General features: G+C 39.8%; 1 protein-coding gene across 9 annotated transcripts in view; it reads right to left on the bottom strand.

Moving 5' to 3' along the window:
- COMMD1 (copper metabolism domain containing 1) overlaps positions 1-23,422 on the bottom strand; it is a 246,976-nt gene that overhangs the window by 137,433 nt on the left and 86,121 nt on the right. Inside the window, exon 1 of one of the 9 annotated variants that reach the window (XM_054474962.1) lies at positions 13,622-13,683. The exons of the other annotated variants lie outside the window; for them this stretch is intronic. Coding sequence (XP_054330937.1) covers positions 13,622-13,645 — 24 coding nt within the window. The 5' untranslated portion in view covers positions 13,646-13,683. Of the gene's footprint in view, positions 1-13,621; positions 13,684-23,422 lie in introns of those variants that run through there. 9 annotated transcript variants of the gene reach the window in all.

The following is a 23,422-nucleotide window of genomic DNA, read 5'->3' on the forward strand; positions in this document are numbered from 1 at the left end:
TAATCGAGGGCAAGGCCCTAACTTTCTTTAATTATATGTAGGTTGAGAGAGATGAGAAAGTTTACAGAAGAAAAGTTTGAAGCAAGGTTGGTTCATGAGGTTTAAAGAAAGAAGTTGTCTCCATTAACACAAAAGCACAAGATGAAGCAGCAAGTGCTGATGTAGGAGTTGCAGGGAGTTATCCAGAAGATCTAGCTATTTGATGAAGGTGGTTACACTAAACAAAAGATTTTCAATATAGATGAAATAGCCATGTATTGGAAAAAGATACCATCTAGGACTTTATTTTTTGTTTGTGAGTTCTCATAAAATAGGACTTTCACAGCTAGAGAGAAGTCAATGCCTAGCTTCAAAGGACAGGCTGACTCTCTTGTTAGGGGCTAATGCAGCTGGTGACTTGAAGTTGAAGCCAATGTTCATTTACCATTCAGAAAACTCTAGGACCCTTAAGAATTATGTTAAATCTACTCTGCCCATGCTCTATAAATGGAACAACAAAGCCAAAACAGCATATCTGTTTACAGCATGGCTTGCTGAATTTAAAATATTCAGCTGAATTTAAAATATTCACAGTGCACTTAATATTTTACAGAAACCTACTACTCAGAAAAAAGATTCCTTTCAAAATATTACTACTCACTAACAATGCATGTAGTCACTCAAGAGCTCTGATGGAGATGTACAAGGAGATGTTATTTTCATGACTGCTAACACGGCATTCATTCTGCAGTCCATGGATCAAGAAGTAATTCTGACCGTCAAGTCTTTTTTTTTTTTTAAGAAATACATTTCGTGACCAGGCATAGGGGCTCAAGCCTATAATCTCAGCACTTGGGAGGCTGAGGTGGGCAGATTGTTTGAGCCTGGGAGTTCAAGACCATTCTGGGCAACATGGCAAGACCACGTTTTTATAAAAAAATACAAAAAAATTAGCCAGGCAGGGTAGTACGCATCTGTGGTCCCAGCTACTTAGGAGGCTGAGGTGGGAGGATCACTGTGAACACATGGGGTCAAGGCTGCATAAGCCAAGATGGCACCATTGCACTCCTGCCTGGGTGACACAGCAAGACCCTGTCTAAAAAGAAAAAGAAAGAAAGAAAGAAAGAAATACATTTTGTAAGGCTATAGCTGCCATAGACAGTGATTACTCTAATGGATCCAGGCAGAATAAACTGAAAACCTTCAGGAAAGGATTCACCATTCTAGATGCCATTAAGAACATTTACGATTCATAGAAGAATGTCAAAATATCCACATTAACAGGAGTTTAGAAGAAGTTGATTCCATCCCTCATGGATGACTTTGAGGAGTCCAAGACTTCAGTGGAGGAAGTAACTGCACATGTGGTGAAAACAGCAAGAGAACAAGAATTAGAAGTGAAATCTGAAGATGTGATTGAATTGCTGCAATCTTATGATCAAACTTGAACGGATAAGAAGTTACTCCTTATGGAGGAATAAACAAAGTGGTTTCTTGGTATCTAGTCCTAGTAAAGATGTTGTGAACATTGTTGAAATGACAACAAAGGACTTAGAACATTACAGAAACTTAGTTGATAAAGCAGCAGCAGGGTTGGAGAAAACTGACTCCAATTTGGAAAGAGGTTCTACTGTGGGTAAAATGCTATCAAACAGCATCACATGCTACAGAGAAATCTTTCATGAAAGGGAGAGTCCACGGATGCAACAACCTCGTTGTGTTATTTAAGAAATTGCCACAGCCACCCCAACTTTCAGCAATCACCACTCTGATCAGTAAGCAGCCACTGACATCAAGGCAATTCAAATCCCACTTGTGACACACATACACACACACACACACGCACACATATTTAGAAAACAAAAACAAGACATCAAGGCAAGACCCTCCACCAGCAAAAAGAATATGACTAGATGAAGGCTCAGGTAATCATTAGCATTTTTTAGCAATAAAGTTTTTAGGTTTTTTTTTGGGAGATGGGGTCTCTGTTACCCAGGCTGGAGTGCAGGGGCACAATCACAGCTCACTGCAGCCTCAAACTCCTGGGCTCAAGTAATCCTCTCACTTCAGCCTCTTGAATAGTAATAAAGTATCCCTTAATTAAAGTATGCAACTGCTTTTAAAGACACAGTGCTCTTACACACTTAATATAGTATAGTATGATATGGTATGGTATAGTATAAACACAACTTTAATGTACAAGGAAACAAAAAAATTCATGTGACTCGCTTAATTGCATTATTCACTTTATTGTGGCCACCTGGAACCAAACCCAAGGTATTTCCGAGGTATGTCTGTATTACTGCACTTGACCCTCATAATCAATTTTCAAAGGCAATGAGGTAGATGATAGTATTACAGTGCTCTTCACTGTCAACTTACAGAAAAGGAAACTGAAGCTTCAAGCAGTCAACTGATTTTTCTGAAAGCACCATGAGATAAGTGCAGGGCCAAAGCCTTAACAGTTAAGCCAGGTTTCCCTCTGATTAGTTGTCACAAGTGACTACATAGAGAAGTAGACTCGGTATCACTACCACTGAAAAAAATGTAAACTGGTACATTCTGCCAACAATGATACAGAGATGCCAGTCCCTAATGAGTAGCTACAATGCTTCAGTTGCTGGCATTTAGAGATCCTGACACATCAAACAATGATTTGAAGAGTATTACCACAAATTTTTTACTTAAGGTTTAGATGATTGAGTGAGGAATATGTAAGTGTTATCAGAACTTAGAGGGCCAACTAGCTCAGTTTAACAGTGAATAGAAAAACTGAGAGATAAGATTGAGAAGGCAGTCTGGAGCCAGATTAAAGTACATCAACTTTAGACATTGTTATATATACGCAATGAGGGGCCACTAAAGGCTAGGTAACTGGGAAATCATGATGCAACGTGTGGTTTAGAACGCTGAATCTGGCCAGTGTGGTGTCACATGCCTGCAGTCCCAGCTACTCCAGAGGCTAGGCAGGAGTATTGTTCAAGCCCTGGAGGTTGACAACAACCAGCCTGGAAAACACAGCAAAACCCCGTCTCTCTTTTAAAAATGTTTTTAATTAAAAAAAAAATTTTTAAGCTGAATCTGATAACAGTAAGTAGTTGGACTGAAGTGAAAAATTTTCAGAGGGCTAGGGCAATGGAGCCTAGAAGAGGACAGGAGCAGTTAATAACTTAGTCCCCAGGGTAAGCGTCCCCTTGCCTCTTCTTTGCTATACCCCTATCTGCTAGTGGCCATGGGGACTGGCATAAGCTCCAAACCAGACAGATCACAATATGCTCCTTTCTCTGGGCACACTGACTGGTCTAAACAATTTCCCAATTTAGGGCAGGAGAAATGGTCTTGTCTTTTTGGGTCATAGTATAAGAAGGACGTGAAGCTGGGGTTACAGACGGCATTTTCTTGGACCTTTTGGCAAAAGCATGTCTGCAAGAAAATAGAATGAAGTGAGAGTGGATTTTAATGGGGTGATATCCCTGTTTTATAGTTCCCAAGACCCTGGTTCCTGCAGGCCTTCCTGCAATTCTATAATGCTATCTCAGCATCCTTCCTACAGACAACCCAAAATTCCATCAACTATTCAATTTAAGCTGTATTCCTATCATTTGGAACCAAGAGTCCTGACTAAAAGAGGGTGGTGGCAGTGGGAACAGAAGAATGTAAAGGTAACAACACCAGGTAGAATACAGGTAGAGCAAGTGAGACTGGAGCTGAAAGAAAAACAAGCTTTCATTTCTTCATTAATATAAAAAATTATATGGTAAATATTACAACTTTCTGGTACATTAAAGATATTTCACATTACAACTCAATAAACATTTACTGAATATTTGCCTATTTACCAGATAGCAGTACCCCAAACCTCTGGCTATGCCAGTCAATACAAATACAGGCTGGGCGTGGTGGCTCACACCTATAATCCAGCACCTTGGGAGGCTGAGGTGGGCAGGTCATCCGAGGTCAGGAGTTCATGACCAGCCTGACCAACATGAAGAAACCCCATCTCCACTAACAATACAAAAATTAGCCGGGGGTGGCGGCAGGTGCCTGTAATCCCACCTACTCAAGAGGCTGATGCAGGAGAATCGCTTGAACCCGGGAGGCGGAGGTTGCAGTGAGCCGAGATTGCGCCAGTGCACTTCAGCCTGGGTGACACAGCGAGACTCCGCCAAGGACAGATGGAAGGAAGGAAGGAAGGAAGGGAGGGAGGGAGGGAGAGAAAGAAAGAGAGAGAGAGAGAAGAGAGAGGGAGAGAGAGGGGGAGAGAGAGAGAGAGAGAGAAAGACAGACAGACAGACAGGCAGGCAGGCAGAAAGAATTATTTTGTATAATATAATTAGGTCAAATTATTTCCACTGACACCTTGCTTCACAATATTATGTCACAACTCAGGTAACTTGTATCATTCTTCTTCTCAAATAATATCAAGAGATATCCATTCTGATATAATTTCATCTGAGACAAAAGTTATTTTGGTTGGGTTCCAGTCAATAATATCTTGAACTAGGGTCAATTCATCCAAATTTAGAACAATCAAAAATTAAATGAGAAACTGATTTTGGTTTGGGTTCAAAGTCATCAATTTTCACTTAAGAAATATTTGAATAGCCACCATAAAACAGATACTGTTCACAGCACACCACTTCCATCTACTGGCAGCCTAGGCTGACAGCCTGGTACTCATCCTTTATTCTTCTCTCTCTTCCACATCTTGAATCAGTGGTTTTCAACACTGGCTGCACATTAGAATCCTGAAGTACAATTTTAAAATATCAGCACCCAGCTATTATCCCAGAAATTCTGATTTCTAGGAATTATGGAGTAAAGCCTAGGCAATGGTATTGTTAAAAAGCTTCCAAAGTGATTCTGGCAGGCAACAAAGTGTTAAAAACAAATGCCTCTGGCAGTAAAATGAGTTCGAAAAGAAAAAGAAAAACAAATGCCTGTAACTTTCAATTGTCAAGTTCTACTGATTGTTACATCTGAAATAATTCTCTAATAATATGTCCCCTCTGGTCTGTCCCTACTAGCTGGTAGAAGCCCTCACTATCTTGAACCTAAAGTGTGGACTCCCTCAAGTCTATCTTCTATACCACTATCAAAGTGATCTATCTATAATATAAATATAGGATGCTGGCACTTGCTTGTTTAAAGTTATCCCATGGCTGGCTATTACTTGCTTCAGTGGTGGTCAGGCAGGATGGTGTGAAGCACTCTTCTATGAGGTATAAGGTAAGTTGTACATAATATAGTTAGTAGTAGTAGTAGTACAAGTATTAATGTTTGTAAAGATTTTTATAAGTATAAATCAGAGGGTTTTCAAAGTATCCTTATATTAAACAATTACCTCCCTCATTTTAATTGTTTACTTGAATGGAAGAAAAAAAGAAAATTACAAACACAGGAACTCTGCATAGAACTATATTATGCATATATTACAATCTGTTAAATGTGTCACAGAGGAATAAAAATTTGAAAACTGATAAACCAAAACAGTCTTTCTCAGCCAGGTAGTATTGCCCTCCCAAAGGCACCTGAGAAATGGTGGAGGCTACATTTGGTTTCACAGTGATTGGAGGGAGTGCTGTTCGCATTAAGTGAGCAGGAGCTAGGGATGCTCAGCATCCTTCAATGCCCAAGAAACAGGAGTTGGCAAGCTTTCTGTAAAAGCTGTAACCATCTGCTGCATATTCTTCCCTTTTTCGTACAACTCTTTAAAAATGTAAAAACTATTCTTAGCTCATCGGCTATATAAATACAGGCAGTGTGACCACCTGTGGGCTGATGTTTGCAGACCCCTGACCAAGAACATCCCACAGGACAAAAAGACCTGTGTCTCACATGGCTTTGCAAATGTCCCATCTGACATTGTGTGGAAAAACCTGTTTATAATTACTTGAGCCTAAAAATTAAGTATTTTATTTTACATAAAAAAGTATTTTTTCACTGTTTTAATAAACACCAAGTTTTCCAGTAATGCAATTAATACAACTTGTACTTTGATTTGGTCGGAACTTTACAAATCGGATGTTTAGTATTTTGAAAAATCTCATTACCAGTGACAATACCATTTAAAATATCTTACCTACCAATACAACACATTTTATATACCCGCATTTGTTGCTGTGCATTTACAGTAATACCATGTATAGGTACAAGCATCTGATTAATTCATTACGTGTTCTAATGATATAATGATTAAACATTTATATTTTAAAATATATATTTCAAACCATGTTGTTTTAGATTTCTTATACTTTTCCCTTGTATTACATTTATGACATCATGTTAGAAATTATGTGTTAATTTTATTATATGTGAATTATAAGAATTCCTTTTAAGGATCATAAGGGAGCATTGGAAAATATTTACTGTAAAAAAAGAAACACTGGGCTGGATATGTTTGAGAATCACTGAGCATGAAGTTCAACTCAACACAACAGGCCCTGGCTTATCTTTTAGTGTCTTACAACTTCCTGCCTCCCGCACTTGACACTCAAACAGCACTAACCTGTTTGTAATTCCCCAACTAGCAATCCCAATATGATGCTGCTTCTATATGCCTCTGTTCGTGCTATTCTAAATGCTCTGAAATGTCCTATCATCACCTTCAACAGATTAATTTCTATTCACAATTCAAGACTCAGTTCAAGTATGGCTTCCCCAATACTCCTCCTCTCCTAGTAAGGTAAGTGCCCCTTTCTCTTCCAAAAATGCCCTAATATCTCTATCCCTGCACTTACCTCGATGAAATGAAATTATGTCAAAAAGTCTATTTGATCCAACAGAGACTAAACTTTGAGAGCAGGGTCTATGTATCTCTGCATATACATCATCTAACACCCTGAAGTAGAATTCATATTCCAACAAGCATCATACTCTATCAATAACATTTCAAATAAAAAATTCTAAATGTTGCAGATCAACATTAAGTCCAGAATTCTTTAAAGCTACCAACTTCTTGCTTTACAAAATTCTCTCACATACATTCACAAACCATAAACTTCTTTAAGATAAGAGTAGAAAATAATTCAGGGTGCTGATTTCTGTTTGCCTAATCTAGCCTAGCAAATTAGCAAGGGGCTCAGAGCCAAAAAAAATTTTTAAATTAGGCTAGGATACTAAAGAAAAAAAAAAGAATTTGAATGAAAAATGAAAACGTAATTCATCACTTTTTATTTTCTTTTGAGACAGGATCTTGCTCTCTCACCCAGCTGGAGTGCAGTGGCACAATCACGGCTCACTACAGCCTTGTCCTCCTGGTCTCAAGCAATCCTTCCACCTCAGTCTTCCGAGTAGCTGGGACTACAAGCGTGCAACCACCATGCCTGGCATTATGTGTATATGTGTGTGTGTGTGTGTGTGTGTGCGTGCGTGTGTATATATATATATTTTTGTTTGTTTGTTTGTTTTTGTAAAGACAGAGTGATATGGTTTGGCTCTGTGTCCCCACCTAAATCTCATCTTGTAGCTCCCATAATTCCCACATGTTGTGAGAGGGACCCACTGGGAGATAACTGATTCATGGGGGCAGGTCTTTCCCATGCCGTGATAGTGAATAAGTCTCACGAGATTTGATGGTTTTAAAAATGGGAGTTTCCCTGCACAAACTCTTCTCTTGTCTGCCACCATGTGAGACATGCCTTTCACCTTCCACCACGATTGTGAGGCCTCCCTGGCCACGTGGAACTGTAAGTCCAATAAATCTCTTTCTTTGTAAATTGCCCAGTCTCGGCCATGTCTTTATCAGCAGCATGAAAACTGACTAATCCATAGGGTCTCACTATGTTGCCCAGGCTGGTCTTGAACTCCTGGACTCAAAGCAGTCCTTCCGCCTCAGCCTCCAAAAATGCTGGGATTACAGGTGTCAGGCAGTGTGCCCAATCTCTCTGAATTATTTCTTGCAACTCTATGTCAAACTATAATTATCTCTAAATAAAAAGCTTAATTTAAGAAAAAAATCTATAAGAACTTCTCTGGCCTCTAGATTTAAATTCTAAGTCTTCAATATGGCTTACAAGGCGAATCACAGTCAGGAAACTTCTCCCCTTCTCTAGCTTCATTTCTCTTCATATCCCCCTACCTCTTACAATCTTCCAATCATTTGTTCTTCCTACCATCGCTTTTGAACTCCTTTTAGCTCTTAAGCGTGCATTCTATCTCTACCCTCTTGGCTTTTGCCTAGGCTATTCTCTCTGCCTAGAAAATCTTAGTTGCTATTCCTTTATCCCCTTACCTTGTTGATACCACCTCTTTCTTCAGGCTTCGATATAGATCTTACTTTTTCCATGAAGTCTTTCCTTAACTCGCAAATCTGGGACGGGGGCCTCTTTCTAGACTGCCTAGTAAACTAGTGGTATTTATTAAAATGCAGGGTAACTGTCAGGCCTATATCTTGCTCCAAAGGCCACTGCCTTCTTACTTAATATTTAATCCTCAAGGTCTGCAAAACTAGAACATAGTAGGTGCTCTACAAATACATGTTGAAGGGAAAGCAAAACTATGGAATACAGTGAAAAGATCAATAGTTGCCTGGGTGTGGTGGCTCACTCCTGTAATCCCAGCACTTTGGGAGGCCGATGTGGGTGGATCACTTGAGGTTGGGAGTTTCGAGACCAGCCTGGCCAACATGGTGAAACCCATCTCTATTAAAAAAAACACAAAAAAAATTAGCCAGGCATGGTGGCGCATGCCTGTAATCCCAGCTACTCGGGAGGCTGAGGCAGGAGAATCACTTGAACCCAGGAGGTGGAGGTTGCAGTGAGCCGAGATTGTGCAACTGCACTCCAGCCTGGGCGACCGAGTGAAACTCCGTCTCAAAAAAAAAAAAAAAAATCAATATTTGCCAGGGTTTGGGGGCGAGGGAATGGAGGGATAAATAGGCGGATCCCAGGGATTTTTGGACATTGAAACCAATCTGTATGATACTATATGCCAGATGCATGTCATTATACACATGTCAAAACCCATAGAAGTTACAATATCAAGCGTGAACCCTAAGATAAATTACAGACTTTGGATAGTAATCATGTGCCAATTTTGGTTCATCCATTGCTTAACAAATTACCAGTCTAGGCCCTGGGAGGCAGAGCAAGATGGCCAAACAGAAGCCTCCACCAATCGTCCTCCCTGTCGGAACACCAAATATGACACCTACATAAAAAAGCACTTTCACAAGAACCAAAAATCAGGTGAGTGATCACAATACCTGGTTTTAACTTCATACTGCAGAAAAACAAACTGAAGTGGGTAGGAAAGCCCCTTTAATTTCCGACACCACCCTTCCCCCATCCCCCAGCAGCAGCTAAGTAGAGAGAATCTGTGTGTTTGGGAGAGGGAGAGTGTAGCAATTGTGGGACTTTACATTGGAACTTGGTGCTGCCAACACCAGGCAGAACTCAGCCAATGTCCACAGAGGGAGCATTTACATCAGCTCTAGCCAAAGTGGGATTGCTCATCTCAGAAGCCAGAACTTGAGTTCGGCAAGCCTCACCACAGAAAGCTAAAGAGCTCTGGGGTCCTCAATAAACAAAAGGCACTCTAGGCCACAAGGAATGAAACTTACAGGAAAGTCTAAAAGCTGTGCTAGGATCAGAGCCAGTGGACTCAGGGGACACATGACATAGTGAGACACCAGCTGGGGTAGCTAAGGGAGTGCCTGCATCACCCCTCCACCAACCCCAGGCAGCACAGCTCACAGCTCCAAAAGAGACTCCTTCCTTCAACTTGAGAGGACAGAAAACAGTAAAGAAGACTTTGTTATGCAACTTGGACACCAGCTCAGCCAAAGTAAGACAGTGCACCAAGGAGAGCTGTGAGGCCCCCACTCCAGGCCCTAGCTCCTGGACAACATTTCTAGGCAAACCCTGGGCCAGATGGGAACCAGCTGCCACGAAGGGAAGGATCCACTGCTGATGGGATTCACCACCTGCTGACTAAAGGGCCTTTCAGCCCTGAATAATCAGCAGTGGTAACCAGGTAGAACATGTTGTGGGCCTTGAGTGAGACTATGAAACATGCTGGCTTCAGGTATGACCTACCACATTCCCACCTATGTGGTTATGGGGAGAGACTCCTGCTTGAAAAAAGTAAAAGGGGACTTTATCTTCCAGCTTAGGTACCAGCTCTACCACAGTGGGGAAGAGCACCAAACAGACTCGGGGTCCTCAATTTCAGGCCTTGGCTCTTAGATGACATTTTTGGACCTATCCTGGGCCAGAAAGGAGCCCACTGCCAGGAAGGGTGAGTTGCAGGTCCGGAAGCATTCACCACAAGCTGACTGAAAAGCCATTAGGACTTAAGTGAACATTGGCAATACTTCCTATGGGCCTATGATGGTGGCAGACACAGGCAGAGGCTCTCCTGCCTGGGAGAAGGGGAGGAAAGAGTGGGAAAGACTTTGTCTTGTGGTTTCGGTGCCAGCTTAGCTGCAGCAGAACAGAGGACCAGGTAGATTCCTAAGGTTTACAAACCAGGCCCTGGCTCCTGGACAGCATCTCTGAAACTACTAGGGCTCAGGAGAACTCAACACCCTGAATGGAAGGGCACAAGCCTGACTGGCTTCACCATCTGCTGATTGTAGAGTCCTAGGCCTTGAGCGGTAGCCAGGCAGTGGTTACAGTGGGCCTTGGGCAAGAGCCAGTACCATGCTGACTTCAGGTCTGATCCAGCACAGTGCCAGTGGTAGTGGCCACAGGGGTCCTTGTGTTACGCATCCCTCAGCTCCAGGTAGTCCAGCACAGAGAAAGAGACTCTGTTTATTTGGGAAAAAGGGAAGAGAACAAGAGTCTCTGCCTGGCAATAGAAAGAATTCTTCCAGATCTTATCCAAGACCACCAAGGTGGTACCTCTACAAGTCTGCAAGAACTTCAATGATGTTGGACTTGGGGTGCCCTTTAATGCAGATACAACTTAGATCACAATACCCCCATCCTTTCAAATACCTGGAAAGCCTTCCCCAAGAGGATAAGTAAAAACAAGATGTACTAGATGGTGAAGACTATAATAAGCATCTAATTCTTTAATGCCTAGACACTAACGAGAATCCACAAGCATTGAGACCATCCAGGAAAACATGAGCTCCCAAAATGAACTAAATAACAGGGAACAATCACAGAAAGGCAGAGATATGTGATCCTTCAGACAGAAAATTCAAAATAGCTGTTTTGGGAAAACTTGAAGAAATTCAAGAGAACATAGAGAAGGAATTCAGAATCTTTCAGATGAATTTAACAACAAAATGGAAATAATTAAAAAGAATCAAAAGGAAATTCTGGAGCTGAAAAATGCAACTGACATAATGAAGAATGGATCAGAGTATCTTAAAAGCAGACTTGATCAAGCAAAAGAAAGAATTAGTGAGCTTGAAGACAGGCTATTTGAAAATACACAGTCAAAGGAAACAAAAAAGAAAAAGAGGTTGGGCACAGGGGCTCATACCTGTAATCCTAGCACTTTGGGAGGCCAAGGCGGGCAGATTGCCTGAGCTCTGGAGTTCAAGACCAGCCTGGGCAACATGGCAAAACCTGGTCTCTAATAAAAATACAAAAAATTAGCCAGGCATGGTGGCGCTCGCCTGCAGTCCCAGCTATTCGGAAGGCTAAAGCATGAGAATTCCTTGAACCCAGGAGGCAGAGGTTGCAGCAAGCTGAGATCATGCCACTGCACTCCAGCCTGTGCAGCAGAGGAAGACTCTGTCTCCAAAAAAAAGAAAAAGAATGATGCCTACAAGATTTAGAAAATAGCCTCAAAAGGGCTTCTCTAAGAGTTATTGGCCTTAAAGAGAAGGTAAACAGAGACACAGGTGTAGAAAGTTTATTCAAAGGGATAACAGCAGAGAACATCCCCAACCTAGAGAAAGACATCACTATTCAAGAACAAGAAGGTTACAGAACATCAAGCAGATTTAATGCAAAGAAGACTGTCTCAAGGCATTTAATAATTACACTCCTGAAAGTCAAGAATAAAGAAAGGATCCTAAAAGCAGCAAGAGAAAAGAAACAAATAACATGCAATGGAGCTCCAATACATCTGGCAGCAGGCTTTTCAGTGGAACCCTTACAATCTCATGCCAGGTGAGATTGGCATGACGTATTTAAAGTGCTGAAGGAAAAAAAAAAAAAACTTTATACCAGAATAGTAATCTGGAGAAAATATCCATCAAACATGAAGAGGAAAGAGATTTTCCCAAACAAAAGCTGTGGGATTTCATCATAACCAGACCTGTCCTACAAGAAATGCTAAAGGGAATTCTTCAGTCTGAGAGGAAAGGATGTTAATGAGCAATAAGAAATCACCTGAAGGTACAAAATTCACTGGTCATAGTAGAAATATGAAAAAACACAGAATATTCTAATACTGTATTGGGGTGTGTGAACTACTCATATTGTAAGTAGAAAGACTAAAAGATGAACGGATCAAAAACAATAACTGTAATGACATTTCAAGACATAGTAGAATAAAATATAAAATAGAAACAAAAAACAGTTAAAAAGCAGGGAGACAAAGTTACAGTTTTTACTAGTTTTCTTTTTGCTTGTTTGTTTATGTATGCTATCAATGTTAAGTTGTCACCAGTTTAAAATAATGGGATATATTATTTGCAAGCTCATGGTAACCTCAAATCTAAAAACTGTGATATAAGGGATACTGAAAAAATAAAAAGATATTAAAACATACCACCAAAGAAAATCACATGCACTAAAAAGAAGACAAGAAGGAAGAAAAGAAGAGAGAGAAGACCACAAAACAACCAGAAAACAAATAACAAAGTGGCAGGAGTAAGTCCTTACTTATCAATAATAACATTGAATGTAAATGAACCAAACTCTCCAATCAAAAGACACAGAGTGGCTGAATGGATTAAAAAACAAGATCCAATGATCTGTAGCCCAAAAGAAACACACTTCACCTATAAAGACATACATAGGGCCGGGCGCGGTGGCTCATGCCTGTAATCCCAGCACTTTGGGAGGCCGAGGCGGGCAGATCACCAGGTCAGGAGATCGAGACCATCCTGGCTAACACGGTGAAACCCCATCTCTACGAAAAATACAAAAAATTAGCCAGGCGTGGTGGCGGGCGCCTGTAGTCCCAGCTACTTGGGAGGCTGAGACAGGAGAAAGGCACGAACCCGGGAGGCAGAGCTTGCCGTGAGCCAAGATCACGCCACTGCACTCCAGCCTGGGCGACAGAGCGAGACTCCGTCTCAAAAAAAAAAAAGACACACATAGACTAAAAAAAATAAAGGAATAGAAAAAGATATTCTAGGCAAATAGAAACCAAAAGGGGCAGGAGTAGCTATACTTATATCAGATAAAATGGATTTCAAGATAAAAACTACAAAAGAGACCAAAAAAAAGGTCATTATATGATAAAAGAGCCAATTCAGCAAAATAATAAAATAATTTTAAATATATATGCACTGACACTAGAGCACCCAGATATATAAAGCAAATATTATTAGAGCTAAAGAGACAGACCCCAATACAATAATAGCTGGAGACTTCAACATCCCACTTTCAGTATTAGACAGATCATCCAGACAAAACTCAACAAAGAAACATTTAACTTCATCTGCACTATAGACCAAATGGACCTAATAGATTTTACAGAACATTTCATCCAATGGCTACAGAATACATACCCTTTTCCTTAGCACATGAATCATTCTCCAGGACAGATCATATGTTAGGCTACAAGCCAAGTCTAAAAAATATTCAAAAAATTGAAATAATATTAAGTATCTTCTTTAAACACAATGGAATAAAACTAGAAATCGGCAACAAGAAGAATTTTGGAAACTATGCAAACATATGGAAATTAAACAATATGCTGCTGAATGACCAACACTGTACTGTAATGACCATTACTGAATGGTCAATAAAGAGATTAAGAAGGAAATTTAAAAATTTATTGAAACAATAATGGAAAAACAACAGGTTGAGCGTGGTGGCTCACTCCTGTAATCCCAACACTTTGGGATGCCAAGGCAGGTGGATCACCTGAGGTCAGGAGTTCGAGGCCAACCTGGCCAACATGGAGAAACCCCATCTCTACTAAAAACACAAAAAATTAGCTGGATGTGGTGGCACACGCCTGTAATCCCAGCCACTCAGGAGGCTGAGGTGGGAGAATCGCTTGAACCTGAGAGGCAGAGGTTGCAGTGAGCCAAGATCATGCCGCTGTACTCCAGCCTGGGTGACAGAGTGAGACTCTGTCTCAAACAACAACAACAACAACAACAAACCAAAACCTATTGGCTACAGTGAAAGCAGTACTAAGGAAGAAGTTTATAGCTATAAGTCCCCATGTCAAAAAGAGGAAAAACTTCAAATAAACAACATAATGATGCATCTTAAAGAATTAGAAAAACAAGAGCAAACCAAACCCAAAGTCAGTAGAAGCAAAGAAATAATAAAGATCAGAGCAAAAATAAATGAAGCTGAAATGAAGAAAACTATACCAAAGATCAACAAAATGCAGTTGGTTTTTTGAAAAGATAAACAAAATTGACAAGCCTTTAGCCAAACTAAGAAAATACAAGATTCAAATAAATAAAATCAGAGATAAAAAAGAAAACATTACAACTGATACCGCAGAAACTGAAGGATTAGAGGCTACCATGAACAACTATATGCCAATAAATTGGACAATCTAGAAGAAATAGATAAATTCCTAGACACATACAACCAACCAAGACTGAACAATGAAGAAATCCAAAACCTGAACAGACCAATAACAAGTAACAAGATGAACATGCATTAAAAGCCGTTATAGGCCGGGAGCGGTGGCTCATGCTAGTAATCCTAGCACTTTGGGAGGCCGAGGCAGTCGGATCACGAAGTCAAGGAGATTGAGACCATCCCGGCTAACACAGTGAAACCCCGTCTCTACTAATAATACAAAAAATTAGCCAGGCGTGGTGGTACGTGCCTGTAGTCCTAGCTACTCAGGAGGCTGAGGCAGGAGAGTCACTTGAACCCAGGATTCAAGTGATTGCAGTGAGGTTGCAGTGAGCCAAGATTGCACCACTGCACTCCAACCTGGGCAAGAGAGGGAGACTCCGTCTCAAAAAAAAAAAAAAAAAAAGCCATGATAAAAAGCCTCCTATCAAAGAAGAGCCCAGGACCTGAGGGCTTTGCTGCTGACTTTTATCAAACATTTAAAGAAGAACTAATACCAATCCTACTCAAACTATCCCAAAAAATAGAGGAGGTGAAAATACTTCCAAATTTATTCTACAAGGCCAGTATTACCCTGATACCAAAACCAAAGATATATTAAAAACTTTTAAAAAGGAAACCTACATGCCAATATCTCTGATGAATACTCATGCAAAAATCCTCAACAAAATACCAGTAAACCGAATTCAATAATACCTTAAGATCATTCATCATGACCAAGTAGGATTTATCCCAGGAATGCTAGGATGGTTCAAAATACACAAATCAATCAATGTGAAACATCACATCAACAGATAAAAACCATATGATCATTTCAATTGATGGTGAAAAAGCATTTGATAAAATTCAACATCCCTTCATGATGAAAACTGTCAAAAAAACTGGGGATTAGATGGCTAGTGCTAACTGAAAAAACAAACAAACAGGATAGAAAGAACATACCTCACTATAATAAAAGCCATATATGACAAATCCATAGCTAGTATCATACTGAATGGAGGAAAACTAAAAGACTTTCCTCTAAGATCTGGAACACCACAAGTATGCACACTTAAACCACAATTATTCAACGTAATACTGAAAGTCTCAGCTAAAGCAATCAAACAAGAGAGAAATAAAGGGCATCCAAATTGGAAAGGAAGAAGTCAAACTGTTCTTGTTTGCAGACGATATAATCTTGTATGTGGAAAAACCTACTCTACCAAAAAAAACCATTAGAACTGATACGTTCAGTAAAGTTGCATGATACAAAATTAACATATGAAAATCAGTAGTATTTCTATATGTCAAGGGTGAACAATCTGAAAAAGAAATCAAGAAAGTAATCCCATTTACAACAGCTACAAATAAAATTAAATACCTAGGAATTATCTTAACCAAAGAAGTGAAAGCGCTCTATAATGAAAACTATTTTAAAACAATAGTGAAAGAAATTGAAGGCAACACCAAAAAAAATGAAAAGATATTCCATGTTCATGGATTGGAAGAATCCATATTGTTGAAATGTCTATACTACGCAAAGCAATCTACAGATTCAATGCAATCCCTACCAAAATACCAATGACATTCTTCACAGAAACAGAAAAACAATCCTAAAATGTATAAGGAACCACAAAAGACCCAGAATCACCAAAGCTATCCTGAGCAAAAAGAACAAAACTGGTGGAATCACATTACCTGACTTCAAATTATACTACAGAGCTATAGTAACTGATACGGTTTGGCTGTGTCCCCATCCAAATCTCATCTTGAATTCCCATGGGTTGTGAGAGGGACCCAGCGGCAGGTAATTGAATCATGGGGGTAGGTCTTTCCCATGCTGTTCTCGTAATAGTGAATACATCTCATAAGATCTGATGGATTTATAAAGGAGTTTCCCTGCACAAGCTCTCATTCTTCTCTTGTCTGCCTTCATGTGAGATGTGCCTTTCACCTTCCGCCATGATTGTGAGGCCTCCCCAGCCACATGGAACTGTAAGTTCATTAAAACCTCTTTTTCTTTCCAGTCTCGGGTATGTCTTTATCAGCAGTGTGAAAACGGACTAATACAGTAACCAAAACAACATGGTACTGGCATAAAAACAAACACAGAGACCAGCGGAACAGAATAGAGAACCAGAAACAAATCCATCCATGTACAGTGAACTCATTTTCGACAAAAGTGCCAAAACAGAGAAAAGACAGTCTCTTCAATAAGTGGTGCTAGGCAAACTGGATATCAACATGCAGAAGATCTGAAACTAGACCCCTACCTCTCGCCATGTACAAAAATCAAATCAAAATGGATTAGAGACTTAAATCTAGGACCTCAAACTATGAAACTACTACAAGAAAACATTGGGGAAACTCTTCAGGCCATTGGACTGGGCAAAGATTCCTTGAGTAAATACCCCACAAGTACAGGTAACCAAAGCAAAGTGGACAAATGGGATCACATTAAGTTAAAAGGCTTCTGCACAGCAAAGGAAGCAATCAAAAAAGGGAAGAGACAATCCACAGAATGGGAGAAAATATTTGTAAACTATCCATCTGACAAGAGATTAATAACCAGGACAAAAGGGACTCAAAGAACTCTACAGGAAAAATCTAATAACCCAATTTTAAAATGGGCAAAAGAGCTGAACAGACATTTCTCAAAAGAAGAAATACAAAAGGCAAACATACATGAAAAGATGCTCAACATCATTGATCACCAAAGAAATGCAAATCAAAGCTATAGTGAGACATCATCTTACCCCAGTTAAAATGACTTATATCCAAAAGACAGGCAATAACAAATTCTGGCGAGGATACAGTGAAAAGGGAACCCTTGTACACTGTTGGTGGGAAGGTAAATTGGTACAGCCACTATGGAAAACAGTTTGGAGTTCCTCAAAAAACTAAAAATAGGCCGGGCATGGTGGCTCACGCCTGTAATCCCAGCACTTTGGGAGGCTGAGGCAGGTGGATCACGAGGTCAGGAGTTCGAGATAAGCCTGTCCAACATGGTGAAACACCATCTCTACTAAAAATACAAAAATTAGCCAGGCATGGTGGCAGGTACCTGTAAGCCCAGCTACTCGGGAGGCTGAGGCAGGAGAATCGCTCGAACCCAGAAGGCAGAGGTTGCAGTAAGCCGAGATCATGCCACTGCACTCTAGCCTGGGCAACAGAGCAAGACTCCTTCTTAAAAAAAAAACAAAAAAAAAAAACAAACTAAAAATAGAGCTAGCATATAATTCAGCAATCCCACTGCTAGGTATATTCCCAAAAGAAACAAAATCAGGATATCAAAGAGATATCTGCGCTCCCATGTTTATGCAGCACTCGTCACAACAGCCAAGATCTGGAAGCAACCAAGTGTCCTTCAACAGACAAATGCATAAAGAAAATATGGTACTTATACACAATGGAGTACTATTCAGCTATAAAAAAGAATGAGCTCCAGACATTTGCAACATCTATGGAACTGGAGGTCATTATGTTAAGTGAAATAAGCCAGGCACAGAAAGACAAACTTCATGTGCTCTCTCTTTTTTTTTTTTCTGGAGACAGGGTTCCACTGTCGCCCAGGCTGGAATGTAGTGGCACAATCTTGGCTCACTGCAATCTCTGCCTCCCGGACACAAACAATCCTCCCATCCCTCAGCCTCCTGAGTAGCTGGGACTACAGGTACATACCACCATGCCCAGCTGATTATTATCTTTATTATTATTTTTTTTACTCGAGATGAGGTCTTACTATGTTGCCCAGGCTGGTCTCAAATTCCTGAGCTCAAGTGATCCACTCACCGCAGCCTCCCAAAGTGCTGGGATTACATTCTGGCCTATTCTCACTTACTTGTGGGAGCTAGAAATTAAAACAATTGAACTCAGGGAGAAAGAGAGTAGACAGATGGTTACCAGAGGCTGGGAAGGATAGTGGGAGGTGGGGGCAGTGGAAGTGGGGATCACTAATGGGTACAAAAATATAGAAAGAATAAATAAGACCTAGTATTTGATAGCACGACAGGGTGGCTATAGTCAGTAATAATTTAATTGTATATTTTACAGTAACTAAAACAGTGTAATTGATTGTTTGTAACACAAAGGATAAATACTTGAGGTGATGGATATCCCATTTCCCCTGATATGATTATTAGACATTGAATGCCTGTATCAAAATATCCATCCACGTTTTAAAAAATTATAGCAGAAGTGATGCTATGCCAATTTTCTGGCTCAAGTCTTAGGAAACTGACAACTTCCCCTTTGTCTCTCTTAGAACCTAGGCACTGTGCTAAAAACAGCTTATGAAGAACCATGTCAAAAGAACTCTGTCCTTCACCCCTCAGTCTTGGCTGAGCTCCCAGTCAATAGCAAGCATTAAACTGCCAGTCAGATGAATGAGACATGTTAGAAGTAGATCCTTCAGGCCCCAGTCAAGCAAACACCTTAAGGAGAGGAACTTTTCCTCTTAGCACTGCCTACAGTTCAGATTCAAGAGCAAAATGACTGTTATTTTAAAATAAATAAATAGAATGAAACTCAAGATAATGATACCATTTTTTAGTAAATTGCTAATTAAGTAACTGAAATTGGGAGCTTAATATTTGAAGAAAAAAACCTTGATATTAATTAACCCCAAAGCCTGTCTTTTAGTCCCAAATAAGTCCCCTAAAATTTCACATTTGTACAACCATTAATTTATTCTTGCTGCTTGAAAAGAAGAGTATTTAAAGTTGGCACTAAAAATAAACCACAGAAAGTCAGTTCCTGATACTCTTTAGTAGGTAAAACATAGCTTTTTCCAGTAAGCTTTTAGTTTATTAGAGTAGTATTTCAAAACAAGGCTTGGTGATTAGAACAAACAAACATGGATAAATGGCATCTAGCAATAAATATACTTTCATATAATGTCAACTTTATTTTTTTAGAGGTGGGGTTTCACTGTGTTTCACAGGCTGGTCTCAAACTCCTGGCCTCAAGTGATCCTCCTGCATCAGCCTCTCAAAGCTCTGGGACTATATGGAATGATCCACCACACCTGGCTCAATGTCAACTTTTTTTTTTTGAGACAGAATCTCCCTGTGTTGCCCAGACTGGAGTGCAGTGGCACTATCTCGGCTCACTGCAACCTCTGCCTCCCAGGTTCAAGCGACTCTTGAGCCTCAGCCTCCCTAGTAGCCGGGATTACAGGCGCACACCACCACCCCCCGGGCTAATTTTTGTATTTTTAGTAGAGATGGGGTTTCATCACGTGGGTCAGGCTGGTCTCAAACTCCGGGCCTCAAGTGATCGGCCTGCCTCGGCCTCCCAAAGTGCTGGGATTACAGGCATGAGCCACCACACTGGGCCCAATGTCAACTTTAATATCAGAGCAAAACAATTCTATATTTTTACCTAGTAGTAATACATCAATAATACATATCTAATGGAAATACTTTTACAAAAAAGAAACTATAGAACACCTTCAGAAACAATTGGGTTCCAAATGCATTTTTAAAAATTAGCAGACTGGCCAGGAGCGGCAGCTCATGCCTGTAATCCCAGCACTTTGGGAGGCCAAGACGGGCAGATCACCTGAGGTCGGGAGTTCGATACCAGCCTAACCAACATGAAGAAATCCCATCTATGCTAAAAATACAAAATTAGCCAGGCGTGGTGGCACATGCCTGTAATCTCAGCTACTCAAGAGGCTGAGGCAGGAGAACTGCTTGAACCCAGGAGGTGGAGGTTGCGGTGAGCCGAGATCGTGCCACTGCACTCCAGCCTGGGCAACAAGAGTGAAACTGTCTCAAAAAAAAAAAAAAAAAAAAAAAAAAGCAAACTTTATTTTTTACAGCAGTTTTAGATTCATAACAAAATTGAGCTTAAAACTACAGAGTTCCAAAAGACCCTCCCACACAAACAAAGCTTACCCCACCATTAATATCCCACATCATGGCCAGGCACGGTGGCTCATGCCTGTAATCCCGGCACTTTGGGAGGCCGAGGTGGGCAGATCACGAGGTCAGGAGTTCAAGACCAGCCTGGCCAACATGGTGAAACCCCATCTCTACAAACACAAAAAATTAGCTGGGCATGGTGGTACGCACCTGTAATCCCAGCTACTCGGGAGGCTGAGGCAGGAGAATCGCTTCAACCTGGGAGGCAGAGGTTCCAGTGAGCCGAGACCACGCCACTGTACCCCAGCCTGGACAACAGAGCGAGACTCCGTCTCAAAAAAAAAAAAAAAAATCCCACATCACTGTGGTACATTTGTTACAATGCATGAACCAATACTGACACATCATTATCTACCAAAGTCTATAGTTTATATTATGGTTTACTACTAAAAATCCTGTGTTCCACCTCTTCATCTCTCCCTTTTTCTCCCACTGTAGTAGTACATAAATGTTACTTAGATTTAGTTGATTAATGATCCTGTTCACTTCAGCTATATCCTTGGTGATTTTTTGCCTGCTACATTTGTCTATTACTGATAGGAGTGCTGAAGACTTCAACTATAAATAGTGGATTCATCTATTTCTCCTTGCAGTTCTATCAGTTTTTTCCTCAGATATTTTGATGCTTATTGTTAAGAACATACACATTAAAAGACATGTTTTCTTGAAGAACTGACCTCTTTATCATTGTTTAATACTCTTCTTTGATCCCTAATAACTTTTCTTGCTCTGAAGTCTGTTCAGTCTGAAATTAATGTAGCGATTCCCACTTTCACTTGGTTAGTGTCAGCATGGTGTATCTTTATCTTTTTTATATTTATGTTCTTTGTATTTAAAATGGGTTTTTTATAGACAACATATAGTTAGTTGGGTATTTGTCTTGATTCACTCTGACAGTATGCATTTTTTTCTTTTTTTTTGTTTTAGTTACTCTATTAACTGACTTATTTTCCTTTTTTTAAAGCTACCCTAGTATGCATTTTAACTGGTATAAAACATATGAGATGCAAAAACCAACAGAACTGCAAAGAAAAATTGACAAATCCACTTTTATAGTTGGATAATTCAATACCCTTCTATCAGTAACTGACAGATCCAGTAGGCAGAACACAGCTGAAATGAACACCACTACTAATCATCTGGATCTAATTCATATCTACAAAATACTTCATCCAACAGTAGCAGAAGATGCATTCTTCTCAAACTCACATGGAACAACGACCAAGACAGACCACATTCTGGGCCATAAAACACAATTTAACAATTGTAAAAGAATAGAAATCATACGAAGTATGCTCTTAGATAGATCTCAATGAAATTAAACTAGAAATCAAAAACAGAAAGATGGCTGAAAAACCCCACAATAGTTGGAGATTAAACAACACATTTTAAAATAATATACAGGTCAAAGAAGAAGTCTAGAGAAATTTTTAAATATTTTAATGAAATAATTTAAATATTTTAATGAAATATTTTAATGAAAATACAACCTAAACTGTAAAATGCATCAAAAGCAGTGCTTATAAAGAAATTTACAGAAAGGTCATATAAGAAAAATCATATAATTCTATCAATAGATGCAGAAAAAGCAACACCAAATGTTGACAAAAAATGTGGAACAACTGGAACTCTCATTCATTGCTGGTGGAAGTGGAAAGTGGAATAGCCACTTTGGATAAAACTTTGGCAGTTTCTTAAGAAACTAAACATACTCTTGCCATATGCATACGATCCAGCAATCACTCTCCTTGATACCTCCCCAAATGAATTGAAAAATTACATCCACACAAAAACATGTACGTGGTTTTTTTATAGTAGTTTTATTCATAATTGCCAAAAGTTAGAAGCAACCAAAATGTCCTTCAGTGGGTGAACAGATAAATAAAACCGGAGTATATCCAGACAAAGAAATATTATTTAGTACTAAAAAGAAATGAGCTTATCTAAGAGTTCCCAAAGAGGAAAATTAGAGTCAAATAATTAAAACACAAAAAAAAAGAAAGAAAGAAATGAGCTATCAAGCCATGAAAGGCCAGGAAGGAATCTTAAATACATATAATTCAGTGAAAGACGTCATTCTAAAAAGGCTATATATTGTATGATTCCACCTAGATGACAATCTAAAAAAGGTAAAACTGTGAAGATGGTAAAGAGATCAGTGATTGCCAGGGGTTCAGGAAGGAGGAGGGAGGGAAAGATAAATAGCTGAAGCAGAGTGAACGCTAATGTAAACAATGGACTTTAATTAACAATAACATATCAATATTGGGTCATCAATTGCAATTAATCTACCACATCAATGCAAGATATTAATAGGGGAAACTGCAAGGGGGAGGAAGGTGAGAGGGTTTATAGGAGCTCTCTGTATTTTCCATTCAGTTTTTTCTATAAACCTAAAATTGCTCTAAAAAATACTCTATTTAGTAAAAGGTGAAATATTTATACGATTTGAAGAGAAACCAGAGTATAACAAAATACTCTATTTAAAACAAGCTTTTTTTTTTTTTTTTGAGATGGAGTCTCATTCTGTCACCCAGGCTGGAGTGCAGTGGCGTGATCTCAGCTTGCTGCAACCTCTGCCTCCCAGGTTCAAGCAATTCTCTGCCTCAGCCTCCTGAGTAGCTGGGATTACAGGCGCCTGCCACCATGCCGGGCTAATTTTTGTATTTTTAGTAGAGATGGGGTTTCACCATCTTTGCCTAGGCTGGTCTTGAACTCCTGACCTCATGATCCACCCACCTCAGCCTCCAAAAGTGCTGGGATTACAGGCGTGAGCCACCAAGCCCAGTCAAAAAAAATATTAATAGATAAAACATACATGAATTTCATAGATACAATGCTAAATGAAAATAGATA

The sequence above is a fragment of the Pongo pygmaeus genome, chromosome 12, assembly GCF_028885625.2.
Source record: "Pongo pygmaeus isolate AG05252 chromosome 12, NHGRI_mPonPyg2-v2.0_pri, whole genome shotgun sequence".
NCBI classification, from domain to species: domain Eukaryota; kingdom Metazoa; phylum Chordata; class Mammalia; order Primates; family Hominidae; genus Pongo; species Pongo pygmaeus.